This window comes from Somniosus microcephalus, unplaced genomic scaffold, assembly GCF_052327205.1.
Source record: "Somniosus microcephalus isolate GS21.2 unplaced genomic scaffold, FLI_Smic_1.0 unresolved_chr2, whole genome shotgun sequence".
NCBI classification, from domain to species: Eukaryota; Metazoa; Chordata; class Chondrichthyes; order Squaliformes; family Somniosidae; genus Somniosus; species Somniosus microcephalus.
Window position 1 is genome coordinate 752,956 of NW_028225180.1, and position 18,984 is coordinate 771,939.

General features: G+C 49.6%; 1 protein-coding gene across 1 annotated transcript in view; it reads right to left on the reverse strand.

Moving 5' to 3' along the window:
- The window catches only part of LOC147092029 (putative G protein-coupled receptor 139), a 49,935-nt gene extending 34,539 nt beyond the window's left edge, over positions 1-15,396 (reverse strand). The window contains exon 1 of the mRNA XM_085976403.1: positions 15,137-15,396. Within this exon, the coding sequence (XP_085832529.1) occupies positions 15,137-15,275 (139 nt within the window). The 5' untranslated portion in view covers positions 15,276-15,396. The remainder of the gene's footprint in view (positions 1-15,136) is intronic.
- Positions 15,397-18,984: the final 3,588 nt, after the last annotated feature.

The following is an 18,984-nucleotide window of genomic DNA, read 5'->3' on the forward strand; positions in this document are numbered from 1 at the left end:
CCGCCAAAGCACATGCCAAGGCAAAAGCTGCCCAGGCTCAATTGTCCTTCGCTGAAAAAGAAGCTAGAATGATGAAGCAGTGAGCTGACCTCGACGCTAGTGTGACGAAGCAGAGAGCTGACCTCGACGCCAGTCTCCACATTCTCCAAAGCCAGAGAGCAGCCGCTGCCGCTGAAGTTGAAGCTGCAGCTTATGAAGAAGGTAAGGAGAATGAAGGCGGGGAGCACAGCCATGAACCATATGTTCCAGAACAGCCCCTCAGTCTAGTGCAACGTACAAGTGAGTATGTCCAACAACACTCCAAATTGTTCTTCAAGGAAACATCCAGGTATCTCGACGCAGAACCAGCTACCCACCACATTAACACACAGCCTGTTTTCAGAGGCACCGAGCTTAAAAAGAAGAAACAAGTAAGACTTACCTGCAGAGACCTCCACAGCACTCGGCCTATCCAGCCAAGCAGTCCTCACCCGATCCAAAAGGCGCACAAGACCTCGCTAGGCACCTCATCCACCGAGAATTGCTAAGTTCAGGTCTTCTAGAATTTCATGACCATCCTGAAAGTTATTGGTCATGGAAAGCGTCCTTCCTGAGTACCACCAAGGACTTGAATCTGTCACCCAGAGAAAAACTAGATTTGGTGACAAAGTGGCTCGGAGCTCAGTCGTCAGAACAGGCGAGGAGAATTTGCTCAGCACACGTCCACAATCCCACAGCAGGCCTCAACCTGGTTTGGCAACGTCTCGAAGACGGTTATGGGACACCAGCAGTCAATGAACACGCACTGCTTAAGAAGATTGAGGACTTTCCGAAGCTAACCAACAAAGATAATGTCGAGCTTCGAGAACTGGGTGACATCCTCCTCGAACTGGAGTGTGCTAATGGAGAAGGTTACCTGACAGGCCTCTCGTATTTGGATACAGCTCATGGGGTCAACCCAATAGTCGAAAAGCTCCCCTGCAACCTTCAAGAGAAATGGATAGCTAAAGGTTCCAAATACAAGGAGGAATACGGAGTGGCATTTCCCCCCTTCTCTCTCTTCTCCAGGTTCGTCCAACAACAGGCAAAGGTGAGGAAACATCCAAGTTTCACTTTCTCCACCTCCAACAGTTACGCTCCTTCGAGAACAGAGAAACGCACAAAGTACAGCAACAAAGCCTCTGCGAGCGTGCACATAACAGATGTTCCAGCCGATCCATCAGTCAACCTATCCAGTTCTGCTGGGAATAAAGTGGATGACCCAGATCGTTATTGTCCAATACACAAGAAGCCCCACCCAATCAAAACGTGTCGAAGCTTTAGAGGCAAGCCTATTGATGAGCGCAAATCATACCTGAAAGAGAATCGCATCTGCTTCAGGTGTTATGGGTCGACTATGCACATGGCAAAAGACTGCAAGGCGACAATCAAGTGCTTTGAGTGCAAAAGTGAAAAACACAGCGCAGCACTGCATCCAGCTCCTCCTCCTTCGACCACCGAGAGTACTGCGGTTGATAAAGAGGATAGCGGGGAGCAAAGCGAAAGCACATCTTCTTCAGTCACCTCCAAGTGTACAGAGGTTTGTGAAAATGCAAGCAGCCCACGCTCATGCTCCAAAATCTGCTTGGTTAAAGCATATCCTGCAGGGAGAAAGGAGTAGGCAATCAAGATGTATGCAGTGCTTGATGAGCAAAGTAACAAGTCTCTAGCGAAGACAGAATTCTTCAGTCTCTTTGAAGTCAAGGCCAGCGCAGCTCCATACATGCTAAAAACCTGTTCAGGGACAACAGAGACTACGGGTAGGAGAGTCGGCAACTTCATGATCGAGTCCATGGATGGGAAACTACAGCTTCCCCTCCCCACCTTAATTAAGTGTGACATGATGCCAGATGATAGGACGGAAATTCCCTCCCCAGAGGTCGCACGCCATCAGCCCCACCTACAGTCAGTTGCCAACAAGATTCCATGTGTGGACCCAGACGCTCCAATCCTCCTGCTCTTGGGAAGAGACTTCTAAAGGGTGCACAAGGTGCGTGAGGAAATCAACGGGCCGCACAATGCTCCTTTTGCGCAGTGGCTTGACCTGGGATGGGTCCTTGTGGGTGGAGTTTGCCTGGGAACAGCCAACAAACCAGCGGATGTCAACGTCTATAAAGCAAACATGTTGCACAACGGTCGCACATCCTGTCTGACCCATGCCCAAACAGGATCCAGGTAAAGGAAGACTATGACGGCACGACGCAGCATCATAGGTCAACCGCCTCTGCCTGTGAGGAAGAGGCAGGCCTCACTGTGAGCACAGACAGCCTAGGATGCTCAGTGTTTGAAAGGTCCAAGGATGATGACAAGCCAGCACTATCCATGGACGACAAAGCTTTCCTAACCATCAATGCCCTGAGGCGGTTTATCTCAATCCGTGGTCCAGCCAAACTTCTCCGCTCCGACAGAGGGACTAACTTCCTGGGTGCCTGTAAGGAGTTGGACATCCACACGGACAATGCAGCAGTAAGAAGCTAACTCCAAAAGAAAGGATGCACGTGGGTGTTTAACCCACCGCATTCATCCCACATGGGTGGTTCATGGGAGAGGCTCATCTGTGTTGCCAGGCGTATTCTGGATGCTAAGCTGCTTCGGACGGGATCTACTCATCTCACACACGATGTCTTGAGCACTCTCATGGATGAAGTCATGGCGATCATGAATGCAAGAACCCTGGTGCCGGTGTCCACCGACCCAGACATGCCTACAGTCCTCACCCCAGCGATGCTACTGACTCCAAAGGTGAGTGCTATTTCAGCCCCCTCTGGAAACTTCGACATGGCTGAGCTGCACGGGAAGCAATGGAAGCAAGTCCAGTTTCTTGCAGAAACTTTTTGGAAGCGATGGAGAGGAGAGTATTTGTCCACCCTACAGAGCCATAGGAAATGGACAGAAGACAAGCCAAATGTCAAAGTGGGAGATGTTGTCTTGCTGAAAGACAGCCAAGCACACAGAAATGAATTGCCAGTGGGACTGGTTGTCAGAACTCTGCCAAGCAGGGACAAGAAGGCCGGAAGGTGGCGGTGAAGATTGTCAAGGAGGGGACTGTCAAAGTGTTTCTTAGGCCAGTCTCAGAGATCGTAGTCCTCCTTTCTGAAGAAAGATAGCGAAAGGATTCTGAGTATGTTTGAAGCCAAAGGACGTTTTCTTTAGGTTTTATTTTGTATCTGTAGTGGTACAATGGAATTGTACCAAGCGGGGAGTGTGCTGCCTTCCTTTAGGAATTTATGTTAGCTTTCCAATTAATTCAGTGGTTTGAGTAATTTGGGTCAGTTTCCATTGTGTGCCGCCACCTAGTGGATATTTGGTACCTGGCAAGTGCCGTAAAGCGCAGTAAAGTGCAGTAAAGCGCAGTAAACTGCAGTAAAGCACAGTAAAGTGCAGTAAAGTAAACTACTGTATATCACAGACCTACAGCCACACATGGTCTGGTAAGTTATATTGTTGTCACGGTCCAGCCTTGGACACTATTTGTCTGTAAGCACTTGAGAATGCTATAGATGATTTGTGTACCCTATATTTTGCAGAAAATGTTTAGTTTTTAACTTTTCTTTGTAAGGAAACTTACACAGGTAGCCGGGAAGTGCTCGGTCTCTGTCCAGCTGGTAAACTTGTAGCTGTATTTTGATGCACTATGTTCAGGGCTAATTTAAAGAAAATGCCTTCCAGTTTGCTAAATGTATATTCACAGTAAGCTGTGTTTCCACGTGTTTGGTAAGTTGCATGCCAAATGTACTGCGTTGCTCAGGCGTACCTAAATTTGTGTATGCATATCAGTTATGTGCTTGTATACTAATGTGTGCTTCCATTTCTGTATTGTATTTCAGTTTCACAATAAGAATCTTTCAGTAAAGTTTACAAGAAAAGTCAAGCCTTGTGATTTTTATGGGAAGATATCAAGTTTTTAGCTATCTGTCTAGCTCTGCATCGGAACGCGCTGCAAGGGCAGAATAATACTTAAGAAAAGACATACTGGCTCTCGAGTCAGTACAAAGAAGGTTCACTTGGTTAATCCCGGGGATGAGGGGGTGGTCATATGAGGAGAGGTTGAGTAGATTGCGACTCTACTCATTGGAGTTCAGAAGAATGAGAGGCGATCTGATTGAAACATATAAGATTGTGAAGATGCTTGATCGGGTGGATGCGGTGAGGATGTTCCCAATGATGGGTGAAACTAGAACTAGGGGGCATAATCTTAGAATAAGGGGCTGCTCTTTCAAAACTGAGATGAGGAGTAACTTCTTCACTCAGAGGGTGGTAGGTTTGTGGAATTTGCTGCCCCAGAAAGCTGTGGAAGCTACATCATTAAATACTTTTAAAACAGAAATAGATAGTTTCCTCGAAGTAAAGGGAATTAAGGGTTACGGGGAGCAGGCAGGAAATTGGACATGAGTCTAGGTTCAGAATGGTCATGGCCCTGTGGGTAGTGGAGTGGGCCCAGGGGCCGTGTAGCCTGGTTCTGCTCCTACTTCTTGTGTTCTAATTCTGTGTTAGATTTCAGGAGATGCTTTTATTCCTGTTCCTGGCTGGAGTGGAGATCGCCTTTGCAGAAGCTAGGTACTGTTGAAAATACAGAGACAGAGTGATCTCCTGGACGAGTTTCGATCGCCTAGATGGGTCGGAGAGGAATTTCCCAGATTTTTTCTCCCAAATTGGCCATTGGGTTTTTTATCTGGTTTTTCACCTCTCCCGGGAGATCACATGGGTTCAGTTGGGATGGAGAGTGATAGAAGATTTGAGGTTAGGATCAGATCAGCAATGATCTTATTGAATGGTGGAGCAGGCTCGAGGGGCCGATTGGCCAACTCCTGCTCCTATTTCTTATGTTCTTATATTCTTATGACCAGTTTTTGAATCATCTGCAAACTCTTTATTCATGCCCCCTGTGGTAAACCACTTTTATCGTTCACTATCGTTAAACTATAGTTATCACTGTTATATCGTTACTCTATGGTTATCATTGTTCACACCGTTGTATCACTATACGAGGTCGCCTCTTGTCACGCTGCTGTACCTGGGCTGACCACTGCTGACTCCGCCCATGACTCCACCTACCTGCCCAGGTATAAAGGTAGTCGACTGGCTGGCATTCCTCCTTGTTGTATCCGATCACCCACGAGGGTGGGCTCTGTTATTTAGCCAATAAAAACCTATAGTTACTTTCTGAACTCGTCGCTTTTCATTGGATGAATTGATAGGTATATCAATTTTATTGGCTAAATTTTAAAATGTCGACAACTGAGCAGTCAAACGACCAGCCAAGCGACCAGCCAGATGCCCAGCTACAACAGCCACAGCAGCCGGCCTGGCTGCGAGCCCTCAGACCACCGTACCTGGATCTAAACCCACAGGTAGCAAACTCAGCCCTCGACTTCGAACACTGGCTGAGCTGCTTCGAAGCCTACCTGGGATAATCCGGCGTGCCTCAGAAATCCATGCTAAGAGTTCTGAACGCCCAAGTGAGCCCTAAAGTATTCGCACTCATCCGGGACCTTAAAACATATGAGTTCGCCATCAACCGGCTGAAAAGACAGTACCAAACGCTGGGACATTCCATGTATGCCAGACACCTCCTAAGATCCCGCCCGCAACAGCCAGGAGAGCCCGTGGAGGAATTTTTACGGGTGCTACAAGCACTCGGCAGAGACTGTAACTTTAAAGCGTTAACGGCGGCAGAAAATACTGAAGACAATGTCCGCGATGCCTTCGTGAAAGGCCTGCGGTCCGACTACTCACGGCAAAGACTACTGGAAGCAAGGGACCTCGACCTGGACAAAGCTGCAGCCCTCGCTCTCTCTCTAGAGGTGGCCCATCGGGACCTCGAGGCATACTCAAGGTACTGTAACTCGCGACCCTGGGACTTGGGACCGACCCCGACCGCGATACCCCCCGCAGCAACCCCCCTGGGACCTACCTCAGCGTCGGCGTCCCGGACCCAATCGAGACCGCCACCCCCGGTGCCGACTCCGACATCGGACCCCCGCGATCGGGCCGCCGGCTGCTTCTTCTGCGGCCAGGCGAAACACCCGAGGTCGTGCTGCCCAGCCAGGAACTCTACCTGCTCAAACTGCAGGAAGAAAGGCCACTTCGCTAAGGCCTGCAGAGGTGGATCATCAGAGGCCAGCAGTGCCTCATGCGAGCTGTGGGGGCAGCCATCTTCCTTTAGGCAACAGAGGCCAGCATCCCCACATGTGAGTCATGGGGCGGCCATCTTCTCCGCCATTTTGTCCAACCTCGTGGGAGACGCCATTTTACCCACCACGCCCGACCGCCACCGTGCCTCTAGACCCGACTACCGCCTCAACCGCAGACTACAACAACTCGCTCAGCTATACACTAGCCTCCGTCACACTGGACCAGGCCCGACCGCATCACCTGTCCAAGTCGATGATGGACATCAAAGTAAACGGCCACGCCACGACCTGCCTGTTCGACAGCGGAAGCACGGAGAGCTTCATCCACCCAGACACGGTGAGCCACTACTCCCTCCCTGTCCTGCCAACGCGCAACCGGATCTCAATGGCATCGAGGTCACACGCCACAGACATCAGCGGCTACTGTGTTGTGACCCTGTCGGTTAAGGGTACGGAGTATAAAAATTTTAAACTCCTCGTCCTGCCCCAGCTATGCGCTGCCGTCCTACTAGGCCTAGACTTCCAATCCCACCTCCAAAGCATCACGCTAGCATACGGCGGACCACTCCCCCCACTCATAGTCGACAACCAGCAGAATTTAAACCGCCCACCGCGTAACACCTGCGGACTATCCTCCCTCAAGGTCCCGCCACCTTCCCTGTTCGCTAACCTCACCCCCGACTGCAAACCCATCGCTACCAAGAGCAGACGGTACAGCGCCGGGGACAGAGCTTTCATTAGCTCTGAGGTGCAGCGTCTCCTGAAGGAGGGCATCATCGAGGGGAGCACCAGCCCCTGGCGTGCCCCAGTCGTGGTCGTTAAGACCGGCAATAAAAACCGCCTGGTCATCGACTACAGCCAGACCATAAACAGGTACACCCAGCTGGACGCATACCCCCTTCCCCGCATATCTGATATGGTCAATCAGATTGCGCAGTACCGGGTATTCTCCACCATCGACCTTAAGTCGGCCTATCACCAACTCCCTATCCGCCCTGAGGACCGCCAGTATACAGCCTTCGAGGCGAACGGCCGCCTCTACCACTTCCTTAGGGTTCCCTTCGGCGTCACCAACGGGGTTTCGGTCTTCCAAAGGGAGATGGACCGGATGGTTGACCAGAACGGGCTGCACGCCACATTCCCCTATCAAGATAACGTCACCATCTGTGGCCACGACCGGCAGGACCACGATGTTAATCTGGAGAGATTCCTCCGTATGGCCCAATGGCTGAACCTCACCTACAATAAGGATAAATGTGTGTTTAACACCTCGCGCATTGCCATCCTCGGCTGTGTAGTAGAGAACGGAGTCATCGGCCCCGACCCCGAAAGAATGCGCCCCCTCATGGAGCTACCCCTCCCCCACTGTCCAAAGGCACTGAAGAGAACCCTGGGGCTCTTCGCCTACTATGCCCAATGGGTGCCCAATTATGCGGACAAAGCCAGACCCCTCATGAAGTCCACATCCTTCCCCCTTACGGAGGAAGCGTGCACAGCCTTCTCCCTCATTAAGGGAGACATTGCCAAGGCCACTATGCACGCAGTGGATGAGTCCATCCCCTTCCAAGTCGAGAGCGATGCATCCGACTTCGCCCTAGCCGCCACCCTTAACCAGGAGGGGAGACCGGTGGCCTTCTTCTCAAGGACCCTACAGGGCCCTGAGATCCGACACTCGTTGGTCGAGAAGGAGGCCCAGGCGATTGTGGAGGCAGTACGACGCTGGAGGCACTACCTGGCAGGCAAACGATTTACCCTCCTTACTGACCAACGTTCGGTCGCTTTTATGTTTAATAACAAGCTGAGGGGCAAAATCAAGAATGACAAGATCTTGAGGTGGAGAATCGAGCTCTCCACCTACGATTATGATATCTTGTACCGGCCAGGTAAGCTGAACGAACCCCCCGATGCTCTGTCACGAATTACATGTGCCAGCGCGCAAAGTGATAGACTTCAGACCCTCCACAACGACATCTGCCACCCCGGGGTCACCAGACTTTAACACTTCATTAAGGCCCGCAACCTGCCCTACTCCATCGAGGAGGTCAGGACCATGACCAGGAACTGCCAGACCTGTGCCGAGTGCAAACCGCACTTCTTTAGGCCGGACAGAGCAAGCCTGATCAAGGCCACCCGCCCCTTCGAGCGCCTGAGCATTGACTTTAAGGGGCCCCTCCCGTCCTCTGACCGTAATGTGTACTTCCTCATCATTGTTGATGAGTACTCCCGTTTCCCCTTTGCCTTCCCCTGCCCAGACATGACCAGTACCACGGTCATTAAATGCCTGAACGACCTCTTCGCCTTGTTCGGGTTCCCAAACTATATACATAGTGACCGGGGCTCCTCCTTCATGAGCGAGGAACTCCGTCAGTTCCTATTAGCGAGAGGTATTGCTGCAAGCAGGACCACCAGCTACAACCCCCGAGGGAACGGCCAGGTAGAAAGAGAAATCGCGACGGTATGGAAGGCCGCCCTCTTAGCCTTAAAGCCTAAGGGCCTCCCAACCTCCCGCTGGCAGGAAGTCCTCCCGGCAGCACTGCATTCCACCCGGTCACTACTTTGCACTGCCATCAACGCCACCCCCCATGAACGAATGTTTGCTTTCCCCAGGAAGTCGACTACGGGAACCACGCTACCAACCTGGCTGGCCTCTCCTGGGCCCGTCTTGCTGCGAAAGCACGTGAGGGCCCATAAAACGGACCCCCTGGTCGAGAGGGTGGACCTCCTGCACGCCAACCCCCAGTACGCCTATGTGGCATACCCAGACGGGCGGGAGGACACAGTTTCCTTACGAGACCTCACACCCTCGGGCACTCCTGAGACACCACCTTCACCCCCCCCACCACCCCCCCAATTCCAGGCCAGGTAGACGGCATGCCGGAACCGCACGAGCCTTCGCCGACCACGCAGACACCAGCATTAACACCGGATAATGCAACACCGCCGCTGCGACGATCAGGAAGGCGTACGAGGCCTCCGGACAGACTGACATACCAGAGCTGGTAGTACACTTCACCCCGCCGGACTCAAATCTAAACAAGGGGTGAATGTGGTAAACCACTTTTATCGTTCACTATCGTTACACTATAGTTATCACTGTTATATCGTTACTCTATGGTTATCACTGTTCACACTGTTGTATCACTATACGAGGTCGCCTCTTGTCACGCTGCTATACCTGGGCTGACCACTGCTGACTCCGCCCATGACTCCACCTACCTGCCGAGATATAAAGGTAGTCGACTGGCTGGCATTCCTCCTTGTTGTATCCGATCACCCACGAGGGTGGGCTCTGTTATTTAGCCAATAAAAACCTATAGTTACTTTCTTAACTCGTCACTTTTCATTGGATGAATTGATAGGTATATCACTCCCTACATGGAGGTCCATATCATTGATGTATACCACAAAAAGCAAGGGACCTGGTTCTGAGCCCTGTGGATCCCCAGTGGAAACATCCTTCCAGTCACACAACTACCCGTCGACCTTTACCCTTTGCATCCTGCCACAGAGCCAATTTTGGATCCAACTTGCCACTTTCCTTGGATCCCATGGGCTTTAAATTTTTTACCCATGTCTTCTGCCCCCACACACAGGTTACGTTTTTGGTCTCCAAAAGGCCATACTCTCTCCTTAGTTATCATCTTGCTCGTTATGTATTTATAAAAGATCTTTGGATTTTCCTTGTTTCAACTTGTTAATATATTTTCATTCCCTCTCTTTGCTTTCCTTGAGACATGGCTACCGGAAAATCATGACTGGAAAGTAAGCATTGCAGTATATAAGGTATTCAGAAATTATAGCGAGAGGGAGTAAGTGGAGGTGGTGTAGCTCTACTTATTAGAAATATCATAATGGCAGTAGAAAAAAGTGATGCAGCTCTCAGCAAGACATAAATAGAATTCATGTGGATAGAGATGGAAGACAGGAAAGGATCAGTCACATTAATAGTGTAGTCAACAGTCCACCTAATAGTGGAAGAGAGTTGGAGGAATACATATGCAGACAGATTAGTGAAATTAGTAAAAAACCTAGAATAATAATCATGGGGTATTTCAAATACCAAGATATTATTTGGACAATTGAGGCAGGTAAAGGGGATAAGGGAATGGAGTTCCTACAATGTGTACAAGATTCCTTTCGAAAACAACATTTATAAAGCCCAACAAGTGATGAGTCACTATTGGATGTAATAATGGAGAATGTGCCAGAACAGATAAGCGGAACATCGAGGCAATATTGACCATAATATATTATATGCTTTAAGATAATAATTGAGAAGGACATAATGATGACAAAGTGCAAGGTAATAGGTTAGACAACTGCTGATTTTGAGGGGCTGAGAGTAGCACTTGGAAATTAAAAGGACAACATTGGCAAACAGTGACTTACAACAGCAATGGGAAACATTTAAATGAGTATTCAATAGAATCCAGAAAAATATATTCTGCTTATGAACAAGAACAAGATAAACACTCAAGAGTCACCGTGAATGAATAAAGACATAAGGGAAAAATTGAACACATGGAATGTGGCATACATTAAGTACATGGACGACAGGGGAGAGTATGATAAGGTAGAACATGAAGGGATTAGAGGAGAATTCAAAAAACAATTAGGAAGGCAACCACGAACTATGGAATTAAATTATCAAGGAACATAGAAGAAAATATTAAAATATTTTCCAGGTATATAAATAAAAAAGGAATATCAGGTTTGGAATAGGGCCAGTAAGTGATGGAGAGGATAATATCACAGGCAGCAATATAGAAATGGCAGTGATTTTAAATAATTCATTTGCTTCAGTATTTACCAGGTAGGTAGAACAGGTGGAGACGACATTGGAATATGAGGTTAATAATGAGTTAACTGCAATTAAATTAAAATGAAGAGATATACTAAAGAAACTGATCAAAATCAAAGGGCATAAAACTCCTGGTGTTGATGGATTACATCCACGCATTTTAAGAGAATCTAGGGAAAAGATAGTTGAGGCATCACAACACACATTTAATAATTCGTTAGAAAAAGGTGTAGTGCCAGAGGACGGGTGGATAGCTAACGTAACACTTTTATCAATGAAGGGAGATAGACCATGTCCATGGAACTATAGACCAGTCAGATTAAATCGGTGGTAGGAACAATAATGGAAACGCTACTAAAGGAGAAAATAGAAGAACATCTAGAAATACTCAGCATGGATTTCAAAAGGAAAAGTCTTGCTTAACCAATCTAGTTGAATTTCTTGAAGAGGTAACAGAGAGAGTAGACAACGGTAACGCAGTAGATGTAATCTATCTAGATTTTCACAAGGCCTTTGATACGCTATCCAATAAGAGTCTAATAAATTAGGTCAGGGAATGCGGAATCAGGGGACAAGTAGCAGAATGGATAGCTAGCTGGATTCAAGACTGAAACACAGAGTGGGGTAAAGCGTAGCAATTCAGAGAGGCAGAAGGTGGGTAGTGGTGATCTACAAGGATAAGTGCTGGGACCACTGTTGTTCAAAATTTATATTAACGATTTAGACATTGGAATCAAAAACACAATTATTACATTTGTGAACGACACCCAATTGGAGGGGATGGCCAATACTGAGGAGCACTGCAACAAATTACAAGAACACATTAAAAACGTGCAGAATCGTTATAGAATGAGCAAATTAAATTTACCACAGATAAATGTGATGTATTATATTTTGATAAGACTAATAGCGAGGTTACATATTACTTGGAAAATATAAATCTATAAAGGGGTAGAGGAGCAAACGGATCTAACATAGAAACATAGAAGATAGGAGCAGGAGTATGCCATTCGGACCTTCGAGCCTGCTCTGCCATTCAACGAGATCATGGCTGATCATCCAAACCCTAGCACCCGGTCCCTACACCGACAGCCATCCCACCCAAGCCCTATCCCCATAACCCCGTAACCCCACGTATGTAATCCCCCCTAACACTAAGGGCCAATTTTAATCATGGCCAATCAACCTAACCCGCACATCTTTGGACTGTGGGAGGAAACTGGAGCACCCGGAGGAAACCCACACAAACACGGGGAGAATGTGCAAACTCCACACAGACAGTCACCCGAGGCCGGATTTGAACCCGGGTCCCTGGCGCTGTGAGGCAACAGTGCTAACCACGATGCCACCGTGCTGCCCTAGGAGCACAAATACACACATCACTGAAAATTATCGACAGAGTTTAACAAATCCATACAAAAAGCAAACCATGTACTAGGGTTTATTTGTAGATGGATAGCATTGAAAAGTAGCGAAGTTCTGCTAAACTTCTATCGAACCTTGGTGAGGACTTGGTTAGACCACCCTTGGACTACTCTGTGCAACTTTTGTCGCTATAAAAATTAAAATGATATGGAGGCACGTGAAAGGGTGCAGAGCAGATTTACAAAGATGATACAAGAAATGCGAGGGGACACCTATCATGAAAGGATGAACAGCCTGTGTATCCTTTCTCTTGAACAGAAAATGCTGAGTGGTGACCTAAATGAAGTCTTTAAAATCATGAAAGGTTTTGATAGAGTAGAAACAGAGAGATTGTTTCCACTTTTGTGGAAGATCAAAACTGGAAGTCATCAATATATGACAGTCACCAAGAAATCAAATAGGGAATTCAGAATTAACTTATTTACCCAGAGAGGGATGAGAATGTGGAACTCGCTACCACAGGGAGAGGTTGAAGTGAATAGTACGGATTCTTCTAAGGGGCGGTTAGATAAACTTATGAGGGAGAAGGACATAGAGTGTTGTATTGATAGAATTAGACGAGGAACACGGGATGAGTCTCGAGTGCAGCTTGATCTCCAGCTGAGTTAATTTGGACAAATGGCCTGTCTCTGCACCGTGTATCCTATGTAATCGTATGCAACCCCTGCTCTTTCTATACACCTCAAGGCTTTCTGTATAAGTGAGCTCTCAGTCTCTGTCAAAGGATTCCCTTATTTCATGTATGTTTCCCTGTATGCTTCTTGACATCCAGTGGGCCCTAGATTTGATTGTCCAGTCCCATCCTTTTTGTCACCTGTGGCTAAGTGGGTAGCACACTCACCCCTGAGTCACAATGCTGTGGGTTCAAATGCCACTCCAGTGACCTGAGTACTTAAATCTAGGCTGACACTCCAGTACATTGCTGAGTGTGCGCTGTCTGAGGTGCCGGCCTTCAGATGAGATGGTATACAAAGGCAACTTCTGCATTCTCAGGTGGATGTAAAATACCCCATGGCACTATATCGAAGAAGAGCAGGGGAGTTAGCCCCGGTGTCCTGGCCAATAATTTACTCTCAATCACCGTAAAAAATCAGATAATCTGGTCATTATCTCATTGGTGTTTGTTGGACCTTGCTGTGTGCAAATTGGCTGCCGCATTTCCCACATTGCAACAGTGACTCCACGTCAAATGTACTTCATTGGCTGTAACGCGATTTGAGACGTCCGGTGGTCGTGAAAGGCATTATATAAATGCAAGTCTTTCCTTTCCTATTTTCTTTGTGGGAACATATTGGCAGTGAACCCTTACTATCTCCTCCTTGAATGCCTCCCATTGCACTGACACTGATTTACCTTCAAGTATATTTTTCCAGTTCACTTTTGCTAAATGACATCTCAGCTTCTTAAAATTGGTCTTTCCACAATTGAAAACTTTTACACTTGATCTATCTTTGTCCTTCTACATAAGGGGAGATTTAATATAGATAACCTAAATTTTGATTGGATTTGAAAGATTACATAAATCTATTTTATTCCAGTGGCAGAATGGTGGGTAACCAAAGGTTACAGATTTAAGGTAGTAGGCAAAAGACCCAGAGTAGAGATGAGGAGAACTTACTTTACACAGTGAATTGTTGCGATCTGAAATGCACTGTCTGAGAACGTGGTGGAAGTAGATTCAATAGTAACTTTCGAAAGCGAATTGAATAATTAGCGAAGAGGAACATTTTTTACAGGGCTCTGGCTAAAGAGTAGGACTGATAATACAGCTCATTGAAAGAGATGGCATGGAAATGTTTGGCCGAATGTCCTCCTTCTGTGCTGTACCATTCGATCTTTGTATGAGCACGAGACAGATAGATAGAATAGGGAGAGTGAGTGACAGAGAGAAAGAAAAAAAAGACAGAATGACTGGGAGAGGTACAGATGTGAAGAAATTAATTTAAAAGGGGAATAGGATAAATACTTGAGAGGTAACAATTTGGAGGACTATAAAAAAAGAACTGGGGAATGGGACTAATTGGAGGGGTGAGGCCATGGTGGGAATTGATCTGATGGTTGTGAATATTCAGAACGAGGCATTTCCCGATCGGGAGCAAATGCTGCTCAGCGAGCAAAAGGGTGATGGTGAACGGGAAATGGTAGGATGTGGGCTGCAGAGTTGTGGATGAGCTCTTGCTTATGGAGGCTTGTAACTGGGAGGCCAGCCAGGAGAATATTGGAATAGCCATGTTGGAATTTAACCAAGGCACGGGTGAGGATTTATGCAGCAGATAGGCTGAGGAGGGACTGAGACTGTCGATATTATGGAGGTTGTAGTAGGCAGGACTGATGTTTCAGAGAATATGAGGTCGGAACTCAGCTCAGGTCAATGAGAATGCCAACGTTTCGAAAAGTCTGGTTCATCTTCAGGCATTGTTCTGGAAGGGGAAATGAACTGGCAGATAAAAAAGGGAGTTTGTGACAAGGACCGAAGACAATGGCTTTAGTCTTCCCAAATTTAAATGACAAACACAGCAATACAGAGAGACGTGGTGTACCTATCTAATTGATGGATGTGGAGAAGTAACAGGAACAACAACAGCAGCAAGGACGAGAGAGTAACTTATGAGAATTGTAATAAAGTAGGCAAAGTTAATAGCTGGATACAGAGACTTACCAGGAACAATATTCGCAGCAAGGAGGGGAGAGTACAAGGCAAGAACAGTAATGCAGTTAATCAAGGTTTAGACAAATAAAACAGGATAGAGAGACTTACCAGGTACACCAACAACAGCAAGGAGTGGATAGTAAATGCATTCAATTGTCATAAGCCCGTAATAGATCTTATTTGCCAATGATAGATAATCATAATATGTAGAAAGAAAGTCAAACGCCCAGGAGAAACTCTTGCCCATTGTTGTAACATTCCAATCGACTGTTCTCAGATACCGACTCACTCTCTGTTGAGCAGCACACTGATCCCTGTTAGTGCCAGAGGTGATGCTCTCACTGACACTATGGGATAACAAAATGAAAGGAGCCCCTTATTAATAAAAGAGGGGAACCCTGCTCTGATGCAATTAAGGGTCATGGAGAATGACATTAAATACAGTCACTGAACAAACAGCTTCAGTTAACCCGTGGAGACTGATATGAATTACAGTCACTGAACAAACAACTTCAGTTAACCCCTTTCAATCCTGCACGTTTTGTAACACAGTAAAGTAGAACATTTCTTCTGTCTGGATAGGATATATGAGGGTTGCTGAGGGAAGGAATGGTGAAATTGAGCAAGATCTGGCCGGAACCTTCCAGTCCTCATTGGATATGGGAGTGCGGCCAGAGGCTTGTAGGGTTGCAAAAATTGCTACTGTTAAGAAAGGAGAGAGCGGTAAACCCTGCAACTACAGGCCAGTCAGGCAAAGGTCAGTGGTGGGGAATCTTCTAGAGGTCTTATTCCCGATAATTTTGATTGAGTTCTTTGATTAAGTAATGGAGAGAGCTGATGAGCATAATGTGGTTGACGTTGTTTATACGGAATTTTAAAACACATTTTACAAAGTGCCTTTGAATAAACTTGTTAGCACCAAAGGGACAGTAACAGTGCGGTTCTGACATTGGCTAAGAGACAGAAACCAAAGAGCAGTGGTAAATGCTTTTTGTTCAGCTTGGAGGGAATTATGCAGTGATGTCACCCAGGGGTCGCTATTCGGATCGCTGATCATTTTGATAAATATTAAACATTAACGTATCGATATATATAAAAGGATTTGTCTCTCTGTCTGTCTCTATGTCTGTCTCTCTGCCTGTCTCTCTGTCTGTCTCTCTGTCCGGCTATAAAATGAAAAGTTACAGAGCGTACATGTGTAATATCAAAAGAAAGCTCATCATTAGGTGACTCATGTAGGCGTATTTACTTTTTGCTCAGACAAAAATTGTGCTGACGGTCGGACAAAAATTTTGCCGATGGCATCGAAAAAACATTCAAAATTATGCTCATTATCCGCTCATTTGCATCGAGTGGGGGTGGGTTCATTGTGTGTGCGGGCGGGCCACCCTACAGTTGAGTGACGTGCTAATTGATCAATCCTACATTTCAGTGACCTGACGGTTGAGCAATCGGTGCATGTGTGGGCGGGCCTTATCATTCTGAACCGAGGCGAGTGGCCGCCATCTTGATTCCAAACTCTTCATTTCTTTTTCCCACTTTCTGCGGGTTTCTTTTCAAATCTACATTTCCACCAAAAAAAAAGTTGCATTTAAAACACAAATTGTTTTTAAAAAAGTTAATTTATTTGTAAATCTTTTCTCTAACATCTAGAATTTTCCTACCTTTCACCGTTTTTCCAGGCCTGTAAGCCTGGGCCTCTGTTGCCCAGCCACACCCGAGCTAGGCACCTCCCATCACGCTCAACAAGCGGCTCGTGATGACTGCCATCTTTGTGAAGGCTGGAGGGGCGGTCCTGAGCCGAGCATCGCCACCGCTGCCATCTTAGTAAAGGCGGGTGGAGTAGGCGTCAGCACACGCGACTTGAGTCCGTCCGGGCCTCACGCGTTAGGTTGCGCGGTGGCCTCTCTCCGCTCCTGAAGCCGGCTCGGGTGGGGGGCGGGGCTCGGGAGATCGGGGTTCGGCAGATCTGGGCTCTGGGGGGGCGGGGCTCGGGAGATCAGGCCTCGGGAGATCGGAGGGGGGCGAGCATCGGGAGATGGGGGGGCGGGGTCGGGAGATCGGGGGCGGTGGTCGGGAGATCGGGCCTCGGGAGATCGGGGCTAGGGCGGGCGGGAGGCGGGGCTCAGGAGATCAGGCTTCGGGTGATCGGGGGGCGGGGCTCGGGAGATCGGGTCTCGGGAGATCGGGGGCGGGGCTTGGGAGATCGGGCCGCGGGATATCGAGGGGCGGGAATCGGGAGATCGGGGGGCGGGGTTCGGGGAGGCGTGGGCCGTGGCTCAGGGGGGGGCGGGTGGCGGGTCTCGGGCTGACAGGGCGCTCCCCTCGCCCCCTCTCCCCCCTCCCAACCTCTCCCCCTCTCCCCTCCTTACCATCTCCCCCTCCTTCCACCCTCTCCCTCCCGCTTCTTTCCTCCTCCCCCCTCCTCCCCCTTCTTCCCCCCTCCTCCCCTTTCTTCTCCCTCCCCCGCTCCCCATTCATCCAACCTCCCTCCTCCCGCTTCTTCCCCCCATCCCCCACTCCCCTTCTTCCCCCCTCCCCCCTCCGCCTTCTTCCCCCCTCCCCCTCCCCCTTCTTTCCCCCTCCCCCTCTACCTTTTTCCCGCCTCCCCCCATCCCCCTTCGTCCCCCTCCCACCCTCCACATTCTTCCACCCTCACCCGCCCCCCTTCTTCCCCTCCCCCTTCTTCCCCACGCCCCCATCCCCCTTCCTCCCCCTCCCCCTCCCCCTTCCTCCCCCCTCCCCCTTCTTCCCCCTCCCCCTCCCCCTTCTTACACCCTCCCCCTCTAACTTTTTCCCGCCTCCCATCCCCCTTCGTCCCCCTCCCACCCTCCACATTCTTCCACCCTCACCCGTCCCCCTTCCTCCCCTCCCCCTTCTTCCCCACTCCCCCATCCCCCTTCCTCCCCCTCCCCCTCCCCCTTCCTCCCCCCTCCCCCTCCCCCTTCTTCAGCCCCTCCCCCTCCCCCTTCTCCCCGCCTCCCCGCTCCCCCTTCTTCCCCCCTCCCCCTCCCCCTTCTTCCACCCTCCCCCTCCCCCTTCTTCCCCCCTCCCCGCTCCCCCTTATTCCCCCTCCCCCTTCTTCCCATTCCCCCTTCTTCCCACCTCCCCCTGCTTCCCCCTCCCCCCTCTCCCCCCTCCCACTACTTACACCCTCCCCCTTCTTCCCCCCTCGCCCTTCTTCCCCATCCCCCTTCCCCCACTCCCCCTTCTCCGCCCCTCCCCCTCCTTCCCCCTCCCCCTTCTTCCCCCCTCCCCCTTCTTCCCCTCCCCCCTCCCCCTTCTTCCCCCTTTCCCCCCCTCCCCCTTCTTCCCCCCTTCCCCCTCCCCCTTCTTCCTCCCCTCAACCCTCCCCCTTCCTACCCCTCCCCCCCTCTTCTACCCCCTCTCCCCCTCCCCCTTCTTCCCCCCTCCCCCCTCCCCCTTCTTCCCCCCTCCCCTTCTTCCGCCACTCCCCCTCCCCCTCTCCTCCCTCACCCTCTCCCCCTCCCCTTCTGCCCCTCTCCACCTTCTCCCCTCCTCCTTCTTCCACCCTGCCCCCTTCTTCCCCCTCCCCCTTCTTCCCCCACTTCTACCACCTCCCCCTTCTTCCCCCTTCTCCCCCTCCCCCTCATTCCCCGCTCCGCCTTCTTCCCCCCTTCCCCCTTTCCTCCCCCTTTCCTCCACCTCCCCTTTCCTCCCCCTTCCCCTTTCCTCCCCCCTCCGCCTCCCCATTCCTCCCCGCTTCACCTCCCCCTTTCCTCCCCCTACCCCCTTTCCTCCCACCCTCCACCTCCCCCTTTCCTCCCCCTCTCCCCCTCCCCCTTTCCTCTCCCCCTCCCCCTTTCCTTCCCCCCTCCCCCTTTCCTCCATCCCTCCCCCTTTCCTACCCCCCTCCCTGTTTCCTCCACCCCTCCCCCTTTCCAAACCCCTCCCCTTTCCTCACCCCTCCCCCTTTCCTCCCCAACTCCCCTCAC